The sequence below is a fragment of the Myiozetetes cayanensis genome, unplaced genomic scaffold (genome assembly GCF_022539395.1).
Source record: "Myiozetetes cayanensis isolate MyiCay16 unplaced genomic scaffold, myiCay2020 scf19, whole genome shotgun sequence".
Lineage (NCBI taxonomy): Eukaryota > Metazoa > Chordata > Aves > Passeriformes > Tyrannidae > Myiozetetes > Myiozetetes cayanensis.
Genome location: NW_026087400.1, coordinates 2,996,238 through 3,008,362, shown reverse-complemented (window position 1 = coordinate 3,008,362; position 12,125 = coordinate 2,996,238). Strand labels below are relative to the sequence as shown.

The following is a 12,125-nucleotide window of genomic DNA, read 5'->3' as shown; positions in this document are numbered from 1 at the left end:
GATACTTTTCCATAATGAGGCACGATTGGGAAGGAGCTAATCAACGTGTTTCTAAATAGGAGAGAAGGGAGAGGCTTGAAAGGAGCATGAAGTGACTCAACATGTTAGATGCTCTCCTTGCTTCCCCTGTCCTCCCTGCTTAATTCTTCTAAGTCTGGAAATTATTCTAACTCCTGTTTCTCTTTTTCTTACAAAAATCAAAATCTGATACAAACAGCGGGATGGGAATGGGTTTATTTCTTTGCTATTTTAGTGCAAGTATGCACGTATTTCTGAGCACAATTTCTTATAATAGTATATATAAAAAAAGAGATGTATGGACTTGTAGGTGCTTTGAAAAAGCTGAAACTTTGCCAGAGTTTCAAGTTCTGAAGGATTGATGGGTCCTGCTGGGCCATGACATTGCTGCTCACTGCACAGCTTGTCTTCTCTTATCAGGGTGTGAGCGTCAGCTGGGAAAGAGCAGATCTGCAGGCCCACGAGGAGGAATTAAACATCCTGGACAGATGTCGGCTCAGGTCTCTGCAGTTTCAGCTGAAGCTTTCCAGGCTGGTTTTGACCCGTTCCATTTCATGCAGAAAACTGTAGAACTGGGGCAAAGTTAACTCTGCAGGGGAAAAAAAAAAAGCCACCTTAGATTTCAGATTGCACTTCCAATGTTGGCAAAGCCATTCCAGTGCTACGACGGAGCAACTCGTGTTCACCTAAGCTGGGCAGAATCAGCCACCTTGACTCCCAGCAGCTGGTTCCTTACACTAGCTGGGCTGGGATCTCCCAGCAGCACTCCACACTTGGGAATCATTTACTTCCCTCCTCTGCTGTTCTGCTCTGACAGAGCAGAAGTCACAACCCGAGCCCCCAAGTGCCGCGCAGCTCTCCCGTGCCTCCTTCCTTGTCCAGAATGTTAACTCACCGACATACACGTTTTCCAACTGGCTCCCTTTTTTAATCACCAGCTTCAGCTTGGGGGGAGGAAAAATAGAGGTATTTTAGTTCAGAGATCTGTATCTGAGCACCAGGAGCAGGAGTCTGCTGTGAGTTTCAGACTGCTGCAAGCACACACGTCTTTGACGGGCTTTTCAAGAAGTGTCACTGTAGGAACAGATTCCCTGGGCATTGGGAGGATCTCTGGAAGTCCTTGATCCCATTCTCCCTCCCTCCCCAAGATAGCCTGACCTCTGCTCGAGTGAGGTTTTTGAACAGGTTTTCAGAGTGGGCCACACCTCTGTGATACCTCATGTCTTCAGAGGAGAAACAAACAGCAGCATGCCCTGCTCTCTGCTGGCAGAGGCACTTGGAGACTGAAGCAGATACAGTCACAGAGCCTGTTCCTATGAGACCCAGCTTCCCTCCCCTTCCCCTCACAGCCAGCGCTTCCCACATGCCTGGTTGGAGCTTGTTCCTTAACTGCACTACAACCTGAACTCTCTGATGTGGGAGATTTACCTGTAAGAAGATACTTCCCACTTTTTCCAGCTCACTGCTCCCAGCAGTCACTGTGAGTCAGAAAGAAGAGAAGGCAGATAATCTGTTAGTTAAACGGTGAAATAAAAAGTTATTTAGCTGAGAGCTGCTGGTGGGTTTCCCGACCCAGTCAGTTTATGCTGTAGATCTGTTACCTCCAAACTTCCACTCCATATCTATCAGCTGGTTAATCATCAGCGTCTGACCCACAGCCAGGCGTGTTAGGGTGGGGGAATTCACCTTCCACTGCAAGAGCAAAAGACACCAGCAATTAATTCAGAGAGGTCTCTGTACCTGAAATTTCAACAAGAGTCAAAATTGAGGCAGAGGACGGCAGAAGCCCAGAGTGAGGGGAGAACTAACGTGGGTGGGATGGCTTTCAGAGGTGTTTGAGGCCTGCTAGGATTTCCATCTGCCTTGTCCCTGCTGTAAATGAAACTCACTGGTTTTGTTTTAAAGCTGGTTCAGTGTAACAATATCTGTGCAAAAAGCCATGTGTTCATGTAACTGCATGACCTCGGGGCTCGAAGCATGGGAAGCACGAAAACATCACAGGAAAGCCACACAGCAGTGCAGGAACTGTGACACTGATGAGGGAGAGGCCACGGCAAATGAGAGGAATCATCAGACAAACTGCTCCTTATTAGTTCTTTGGGGATCTTCACTTCAAAATCCTGAGCTGGTTTTTGAAGAAAATACCCAAAGTGCCGACGTGTCTCAGGAGCAGAGCAGGGTTTTATGAGTTCCCATTCAGAGACTGACATTTTGTTAGCTTAGAAACAAGCAAAAATATATGAATACCTGTTCTGCAAAATAACTGGCCTTCTCTTCACTGAGGCCTGTGGGAGAGACCATATGAGATTACTATATGTGATAAATATTAATTATCTTTTATTTCGTGAAAGTCAGGTGACCTACCTAGAGCAATAAAATCAGCTTTGACTTGTTCAGAAGACAAATTCCTCTTCAGGGCACCTGAATAAACAACACAAAGAAGAAAAATCACTTTTATTGAGTCAAACCAATCTTTACCGAGTCAAATAGAGGCAGGGACGGCGCCTGGCGATGGAAAGCCTCTGTTTCTAGGCTGTGTTTTGAAGCAAACCACAGCTCCTCAGAGATCGGAAACCCAGTCGTGCCTGCCGGTATCTTTGCAGATGCCCAGCGCTTTAAAAGTCCGGGCTCTGGGAGTGCCTGGGAGAGGGCGAGATCCCATTGCAGGTATCCATGGGAACAGCTGCAGCGGTTGTGTTTTGAAGCTGCTGCTTTCTCTCCTGTAGCCGCTTTGCTTGTTAAAGGAGAACTGTTAAGGCTGGCGGGCTACTAATTTGACCTACCTGCTGTGTTTGGGATGATGGGTGTGAACGTGTGCATATAACACTTTCCCCCGCTGCGCCTTTCCCCTTTGTTCTGGGGCACAGGCAGCTCAGGGACCTTTACAAGGATTCTGCTCTCTGAAGCCAAGAGCAGGAATCTCATAAATTCAAGGAGACTGCCAGCCCCACGTGGCTTTCCGGCTGTGCAGCAGAGAGGCAGAGTTATCTGCTGTGATCCGTTCTGATGCTGTCCGTGGCATCCCAGAGGTAAGGAAAAGTCACAAAGGGGATTGAAGCCAGAGCACGTGAGCAGGAACGATGAGATGAGGGCACCAAGGCCAGGACTGGGATGGGAGAAAGTGCCGATTCCGCGTTAAATCCCCCTGGGACGGTTGTAGGAAAGGGAATTATTTATTGCTACGCCCGAATAGGAAAAATGGCTTCAAGTAGCAGAACGAGATTAGAACAAATTCAGAAAACAGTTGTGCTCAGCATCAGGGCTGTGAAGGAAGCTACAGGGAGCCCAGGGCTGAAGTGTAATAGCAAGGGACTATTAATAACAGGAAGGATCAATGGGATAACCGTGCCTTGGAGTGTTTGATACATTACCATGTCAAATGGCAGCCACAACATCACAATAATCTCATAAAGTGCTGGAGTCTGGGGTATTCCAGGGGAATCCCCCCAAACCTCTTCCCCACTGCTTATGAATGAGAAAGTGCTGGACACATTAACTGTTTCTCTAAAACAAGACTACAAGGTCAGATGTCTCCTTCACATGGCCTAGAACTACACCAGTCCCCAGCCCACTCCAAACGAGTGTGCACTGTCTTATCTGTCTCCAACAGCACTTGTCCTTGGAGGAATTACAGTACTGGGTCAGTTGAGTGGAAATTCCTGCAGAGACTCAGTGCTAACAGGAGGCTGCCCTGGTCTGGCAAAGGGATTTAGAGGTACAGGTTAAACCAAGCACTGTCACAGTGTTGTGCTGCGTTTAATGCACAGGTATTTAAGGGAGTGTAGTTAAGCCTGTGAAATGTGTGTGCAGGCAGGGCATAAAGAATACAAAGAGTCAACAAACAGGCCAAGTTTTGATTCTTAAGTCCTAAGTGCTGTATTAGCTACCATTAACACTTATTGTGCCCCGCAGTTCTGAGACACACTTTAGCAGCATGCAGGAATGGATGGGACAGTTTGGCCTCAGGGCAGCATATGCAAATGCATCACTTACCGTTGGGTACCAGAAGAATACTTTTGACAATGTTTTTCAGGGGGCCCAAGCTGATTTTATTCATGGTGGCAAAGTCTGAGAGCTGAGCCAGAAACCTTTCTACCTGTTCAAGAAAAAGAGCAGTGACACAATCTTTTTTTTCTGGCCAGAGCTGCACTCACACACCTCCAGAGCTCTTGCCTTACCTCCTTGGGCTCCGTCAGAAAGCAGAAAAGCACTTCAGTCAGCGCTGAGAATTGCTGCGAAGAAACAGGACAGTGTTAGAGCTGGGCATCAGCCACCCAGTACCTCAGCACCCCATCACCACCATGATGTACCACCCTGATCCAGCTCCACCTGCCTCCAGCAGGTTGGTCCCAGAGCTGGACCTCCCGTGCTGATGGAGTGGCCCCGTCCCTGGCATTCTGCGATGCCTGTGGATGGGATTTGCTCATGGATGCTTTTCAGAGCCTCTCCAAGGGTCTGTGCAGCTGGCACTGCGCAGGGCTTTTGTGACTTGTGGCTAATCGGAAGCTGCTGTTGTATCTTGTGCAATCCAAAAACTGCGAGTGGGAAAAGCTGTGAACATCTACCCTCATGCTTCACAAACCCCGTGGGGTAACCAGACTAACTCGAGAAAGGAAGAGAACAGGTTAAGGGTCTAGTTGCTGCCTTCAGCTTTCTGAGGGTGCAGCTGGCAGGGCTGGAGAGGCTGCCTGTATGGCAGAGCACCACCAGCACCCTCCTCTGCTGGCACCAGCATCAGCCATGACCTTCTGGGTATGGCTGGCTGCTGCTGCAGTGGCTCCTCCCGCCCTGCCCTCATCCTCAGCCATGTAACAGAGATGGTACTGGGCTGACATCCTCGGTTCTGGGCAAGCTGGGCCGGAAAAGCGTCAGTGCTTCCACAGCTTCAGCCCACGCAGAACCAACTGCTCAGCCTCAAAAGCACTCCTGGTCTGTCAGTGATCTGGGAGCATCGGCTTGGGGCAGGAAGCGTGGGGCGGGAATTTGGGTGGGAATCACAACCCGAACACTGTGTGGTCGCACCAGAAACCCCAGTGCTTAGCAGGGCCCCCCTGCCCACCGGGCACGATCTGAGCCCTCCACCAGGAGCTCCGCCAGTGCCCCTGCCCACGGCAGGAACTACATGGTCTTTAAGGTCCCTTCCGGGGATTAGAAGGGACCTTCCAGAACGGCCCAGCCATTCTGGGATCCCACGAACACCCCGCAAACAGCTCCGGGCGCCGGGCGCGGGGCCACGCTGCCCGCCCAGCCTCGAACCCGGGACACGCCCGACGGGGCCACCGCTGGGAGGGGCCCGCGGGGACCTCCGGGCCCGGTACCGGCGGCGCTCCGGGGCTGAGGTGCCGGCCGGGTCCCGCTCCCCCGGAGCCGCCCCCGCCGCCCGCCCGTGCCCGCCCCGCCCGGCCCGGCGCACCTGGGCGCTGAGCTGGTTGAGGTTGTGCATGTCGCCGCTCACCGCCTCCGGCACCGGGTCGCGGGTGAAGTTGAGCAGCCCCATGGCGCTGGTGGCGGCGGCGGGGCCGGGCCGGGCGGGCGGAGCCGCCGCCGCCGCCTCAGCCTGAGCATTGGCGGCCGCACTTTCCGCACCGGCCCCGGGCCCGCGCTGAGGGCACTCGGTGGCCACGGAGCACCCCGGGGTGGCCCCGTGGCCGTCGCAGCCCGAGCGCCCGCGGCCAGCGGGGCCGGGGGTCGGTGGCCAGCGGGCTGGAGGTCTGGCTGGCGGCTGAGCAGTGTTAGGATTTTTTTACTGTACAAGAAAAACCCCCATAAAAATTGTTTATAAACCATAGTTTCTAGGGTGAGTGGTTTTCTTTTTCTCCCCTGAAAATTCCGCTTGGGAACGGAAAGTTGGGGGTGCTCTTCCCTCTCCAGCTGCTGCTCCCAAGCGCTGCCCAGCCTGGCACGGGCTCGGGGTGATGGCTGGTCCGGGGTCAAACAGCCCACGTCTGATGGCAGGGATCTGTGGGCTCCCTGGAATGGGCAGGTGTTGGGTAAGAAAGCAGCAGCTCTGGGATGAGCCAGCTCATGGGCAGAAAGTGCCCAGATGTCCATGGGGTCAGGGTTCCATCAGGAGATTTTAACCTGATTCTCACCATAACCCATATGCAGGAGGTCTCCTTGACTCAGAGACGTGTAGGAAGACAGGGGAGTTGGAAAATCACCTTCTCGAACAATGGAGCTGATCCCATCCTGAGAGACCTCCCTCACCTTAAGCTGCTATTTTACAGCTTTCCTTGGGCAGGAGCAGGAGCTTCCCAGGATTCCACTCTCAGTGTGAAAGCGTCTGATCCATTTTATCAGGGAAGGTGTTCCCTGGCTGTCGGGGCAGAGGACAGAGTGTAAAAGCCTTTGTGGAAGGTAAAACTGCAGCAGCCCACAGAGGCCTCTGGTTTATTACTGGCATTTGCAACTGCAAATGAGAGTATAGGAAATTTTATAGCGCTTTCATTGTAAGACTATCCCAGCAGCAGTTTATAAACAAGGAGATAAGCAGCTAAGTACCACTAATGATGAGGAGTTAAGAGATATTTACTGGTGGTCTGGCTGGAAATAGCATCCAGCTTCCTTTTCTTCCCCCTCTACCGGGCCCAGCTGGGAGAGTTTCTGTTTCACAGACCCAGGTGCACCTCGATTTTTGAGGTGAAAAAATTGACTATGAAGGTGCTTGGAGGATTTGACCCTAAATATTTAGGACACCTTAAAACATGGTGCAGGTTGTTCATATTGGAACAATTTATCCATTTCTGTGGTGAACTGGAACAGTCCAACCTTAAACCGTTCATGTCTCTAAAATCGAGTTAATCTGAGCTAAAACTCCTTCAGGCAGATGGATGGAGTGGGTACCACAAGACACCAGTGTGTGTGTGTGAGCACGAAATTCCTCTCTGGCTTTAAAATTTTCCTAAGTGCAAATTAGCAATTGCAGTTAATTATCGCACATTTTTATAACCACCAGAATTTTTTCCCCCCCTGGTACCGTGTGGCCAAAAACCTGAAACCAGGCAAGAGGCAGTTTTGTGCCTGGTTTGCACCTGGAGTAAGCCGTGCAGGAGCAGCTTGTGATGGATCTTTACTTCCCTGTCTTCCCAGGGTGATGCTTTGGGAGCTAATTAAGGACGGTCTGGGTGCTCGCGTGTGTGCGTGTGCGAGCACGCCGGAGGTTCGGCAGGACGGTGACGCCAACGCTGCTGAACAATTTCTCAGGCAGCAAACCAAATTCTTGAGGAAAGTTGAGTGACAGGATCCAAGAAGAAGAGCCGTCTCAGTTGAATTGCGTGATCACAACATCCTGTTCAAACAATCGCCAGGAAATTCGGTGGTCCCTCCTCCTGGAATATGAGCTGACTGCACTGGGGCATGTGTGTGGCGTGTGAGTGCCACGAGCCCTGGTACGGGCACCAGTGGGTCTGTGATGCCAGAATTTACTTAATTCTCAAATCAAGAAGGATTTACTCGAATAAAAGAGAAGGTTGCAGGGTGATGGCCACAGTTATGGGTGCGCCTGGTGGGGGATGGTGACCGGTGTCCCGGGCAGAGCCCCAGGGCTGCTCTGGGGGTGCAGACAGCCATCAGCCCATGGGTGCTCCTGCCAGGCCATTCTCATGCAGAACATGTTGCTGATGGACTCATCAGAGCTGAGGAGGGCCAAGGACAGTTTGGAGTTGCAGGTATGTGCCCTTGTTCACCATAAACACCAGAACAAAAGCAGTAACACAAAGCAATGGGGACACACTCACACAGACACACATGCAGGGAAATAGGGTCTGAAAATGGTGCTGTCCTATCTGAGCAGAGGATTCATGTACCTTTTTAGCTTCATTTCACATATCAAACACGAAAAGCTTCTCAGTACCCGAAGAGTGTTAGCTTGGTAAGTGTCCTTATTATGTATTCCCAAGAGATCAAATCCTCAGGTGTCCCCATCCTGTTCTCTGATGCCACTCTCTATGCCAAGCTCTCCCAGCCCTTTGTGGTTGCTCCCAGGCCAGCCTTGCAGTTGATGTGGGGAGCATTGCCTGCACTTGCCAGCCTGAGAAAGGCCTGGAAAAGGTAAGAGTGTGTGTGAAGGAGCCAGGGGTAAAGCTCAGAGGCCTTTCACCAGGCTGGTCTGAGCCCACCCGCTGTCTGGGTGTTCTGCCTGCCTGCAGTGTCTGCTTTGGGCTGGAAGCACTCAGAGAAGGTCTCTGGACACAGTCTGAGGGATGCTGTGACTCCTCCCTGCTGCCCAGCTGAAACTTTGGAGGAGCTAGTTCTGTTCCCATGGGATATATGAGACCACTGAGACCAGTTTCTCCTGCAGTTTAATGCCCCTTCCTCTCCCACATCACACCTCTCACCCTTTGCACCTCTGCAGGACCAACTGTCTGCCAGCCTTGCGTGCAGAGGCGGAGCTGAGCTGGGAGCTCCACTGCTGGGCTCTGGCACGCTCCTGGCCTTGCAACCACAGGCAAAAACCCCTGCCTCCCTCCACTGGCTCCCCTGCCCCTGAGCAGGGACCATAATCCCTGACCCAGGCAGGCAGGAGCAGCTCTGGACGTGGCACAGAGGGAGGGGGCTCTGCTGGCAGCCACCCCCCCCCGGGAGCAGCGTTCCTCTCCATAAAAGTATATGTGCTCAGGAGGGTGGTTTGGGGAGGCCTCGTCACTTCAGATTAGTCTGTAGCAGGCGTATCCTGTTTTCTAGGAAAAAGAGGATTTTGTGGCCAGCTTTGTTAGAGAGGCATTGAAGATTTTTCTTTGTGTGCCTTTGCGTTTGAAGTTTACAGGCGGGTAGCTGCAGACTCTCTAGATGTTCTGGTTACACGGATGACACTTATTTTTAACCTTATTTTTATTAGAGGTTTGTATCATGTGGGCCTGGCCAGCCCACAGGAAGGGCTAGAAACTTCTTGTAGGAGGGATAACACTTCCTATCTCTGTGTAAACAGCAATTCCTCCCAGATGGGAAAAGCCAGCCCAGCTGTAAGGGAGGTTGGGGCTGTGTTCCCACATATGGCAGCAGGATGAGGCTCTCCCACAGCACAGACAGATCTTGCTTCCAGCAACCCTGTTGGGTGGCACAGATCTCCCAAGGCTCAGGAGAAGTGTTGGGCATGGGAGAGCTGCTCTGGGGAGGCGTGGTGAAGAGCAGCTGGTCTCTGGGAGCTGTGATGGAGCAGCACTGGTGGAGCTGGTGGAGAGTGCAGGACTGGGGCGAGGGCGAGGGCTTAGGCCATGGAGAAGCTCATGGAAGAGGAGGACACATCCTGTGGGGCATGATCCTATGAGGTCTTGCAGTGAAGAATGCTGGGCAGTGAAAATGATGTTACTGCAGGCTGGGAAAGAGCCGCTGAGCTGTGCGTGCACCGACATGGGAACCCCAAAGCCTGAACCCAGCAGAAGCATCACTACTGACTTCAGCTAAAGGAGAAGTTCCTCCTGCTCCCAGCCCTGGCTCATGACTCTCTGAGGTGATTTAATGGCACTGGTGCTTGTCCCTGCCTGCGAGAAGACTAAACAAGAACTCAGCCGTTACTGAGACCTGGGAATCTGGGACCCACAGATCCGGAGGTGACAAGGTTGCACTGCTGACAGCTCTAGGTAATTACACGTTTGCTCCATCACTTTATTTGTGGAGGGTCTCCAGGTATGCTGCTGTGACACCTAGAGCAGGACCTGACTCAAAGGCTTGGGTGCAAAGCAAGAGACGGGAGGTGGTGGGAGACAGAGCAGAGCTGTAGGCAGGGAGTGGTGTTGGTTTGCCTGACCAAGAGAATTTTAGGAAGGAATCTGAAGTGGGGGAACTGGGTGGACAGAGAGGAGCTGGGCCTGGTGCCAAAACCCAGGTGCACTTCAGAAAAGACAGTGGCTTGAGCAGCCTTTGGTGAGGAGGAGGATTGAGGGTTGGGAGTGAGGAGTGATGCATGGGAGGGCTGGCACGGTCTCTGGGGAGCATGTGAAAGATGAGGAGTCATTTCTGATGTGAATGGATGTTGCCAATCCCAGCTGTGTGACAGTGACAGGGAATGGCTTCTTCAGCTGGTCGGATTTGAGATGCCAGCCAGGTGGGGGAATGGTTCCTGCTGGAATGATTTCTTGCAGAAGCTGGGCAGCCCCGCCTTGCTGCTGGTGGGAGTTCCTCCATCATGGGGAGGGATGTGGTATGCAGAGGATATGCCACCTAAGCCCAGGGATGGGGAGGGACTGCCCACTTCTCACTCCCTGTTCACGTGAGCCCTGGCCATTCTGCCCAGCTCCTTGCAGCTGCATCAGCAAAGGAGCAGAGGAGCTTTGCCCCCACAGCCATATCCTGCTGCTGGTCCATGCTAGAGAGCTGTAGGGCTGGTGGGGAGCAGCAAGGGAACTGCTTTGGTATCCACCTGGCAGAGGCTGCTGCTGCCAGCCCTGGTTCAGCAGGAGCTGCTCAGAGCCTGGTGTGGGGTACTGGGAATGTCTGGCAGGAGCCTGGATATAAAATCCTCTGTAGAGGTACCTTGTTTCCCAGGAAATTACATACAAATTCTCTTGATTGTTAATAAATTCACAGCATGTCTCTGTGGTATGTTTAGCAGAGACAGGGTAAGGATCAGGGTTTGGCTCATCCTCTGGCAGAGCTGCTTTGTCTGGTACCAGGCCTTTCCCACAAGCAGTTTGCACAGCCATCCTCTCCTGAATTAAATGATAACTGAGGGGCAGAGAGGGAAAGAGGGCGTTTCAGCCGGCAGGAGATTGATGGCAGGTCAGCGAGGCCAACAGCAGCAGGAAGGTTTCCGCAGAAAGGGAGAGGAGCCCATGGATGCTGGAAGGGCTGATTCCAGCCTCACAGTGCCCTGGAAACTCTAATGAGCACAACCCAGCCCGAAAAAGCATTTCCCTTTCCCAAATCCAGAAAAACAAACGGGAGTAAAATCTGTGTGTTTGTTTTAATCTCCTCCCCTGAGCTGTGAATTGGCTTTAGGTTTATGCGATACATGTTTGTTTGAATGGTGATGTCCAGTGTCCCCAAGGGCTCATCCAGAGCCGATTTCTCAGCTCCTCCTGTTCATTTGCAGAATTTTTTTTTGCATTTTTGTGTTCTGCAGGGATGGAGGGGTGGTTTGGGGGAACCTGCTGTACAGGCCTGGGGCTGGGCCACGTGCTTCCTGCAGATTTCAGACACTTTGGCTAAGTAAGTTTTCCTCCTGACCTTGAAAGCTCGTTTCTGTCACACCAGGATAATCATATTCCTTTCCTTACTGGTATATACTCTTCTGCTGGATCCAGAAGTAATAACAAACGAGCAGAGAAGATTATACCCCACGTGGACTCCGGATGCTTTGTCTGGGGCAGGAGAGGCGCGGGCTGTGTCCCTGGCCCCGGCGCAGCCCTGCAAGTGTCTCGCCTCTGGACGGGAAAGGGAAAGAACAAACAAAAACTGAGTGTAAAACTTGTGAGGCTTTGTCTGCCCACGCTGGGCTGCGCGGGGTTGTGCCGCACGGGGCTGTGTGGGGCATGGCGCTGCTGGAAACTGGTGGTCAGAGGGGTGGCTGGGCGGGTGAGGGCTCTGCCCGGCCCTGGCGTTCGCCTTCTCTCCCCGGGGGTGTTTTCCTCTGCCTCGGGGGCTGAGCTGCGGGGAGCTCTGAGGACCAAGCCCCAGAGGAATGCTGAGAGTTAGGGGGATGCCGGGCAGTGGGGACCACACCGGGACGCCGGCGGGTACCAGGGTTTGGAGAGCCCCGGGAGGGTGTGAGACCTCAGAAGGGTATGGAGCTCCGGGAGAGGGAGGCTGAGCCCCGGAAGGGGGATGCAGGGCACCGGGGAGGGTATGAGGGAAACTGGGAGGCTCGGGGGATGTGGGGCACTGGGTGATGAGGAGTCCCGGGCGATGCGGGACAGTGGAGGGCACACACCGGGACGCCGAGGGTGCGGAGCGGCGAGGGGAGGATGCGGCGCCCCGGGGAATGCGGGCCCTGAAGGAATGCGGGACCCCGAGGGCTGCGGGCCCGGGGGGCGCGGGGGGCCGGGCGGGTGCGGTGGCGGTGCGGGCCCCGCGCTCCCCTCCCCCGCCATGGGGCGGCGAAGGAGGAGGAGGAGGAGGAGGAGGGGCTGCCCAGCACGGGCAGGGTTAAAGCGCCATGTAACCGGAGCGCG

General features: G+C 53.4%; 1 protein-coding gene across 1 annotated transcript; it reads right to left on the bottom strand.

Annotated features, from left to right (window-relative positions):
• Positions 1–216: 216 nt before the first annotated feature.
• Positions 217–5,580, bottom strand: COMMD7 (COMM domain containing 7). Its single transcript, XM_050313450.1, has 9 exons — positions 5,432–5,580; positions 4,197–4,250; positions 4,012–4,114; positions 2,383–2,439; positions 2,266–2,303; positions 1,620–1,710; positions 1,447–1,496; positions 914–962; positions 217–607 (listed from the first exon to the last, which is right to left on the bottom strand). Exons 1-9 carry the CDS (start codon positions 5,513–5,515, stop codon positions 531–533), a joined length of 603 nt encoding a protein of 200 aa, XP_050169407.1. The 5' UTR covers positions 5,516–5,580; the 3' UTR covers positions 217–530.
• Positions 5,581–12,125: the final 6,545 nt, after the last annotated feature.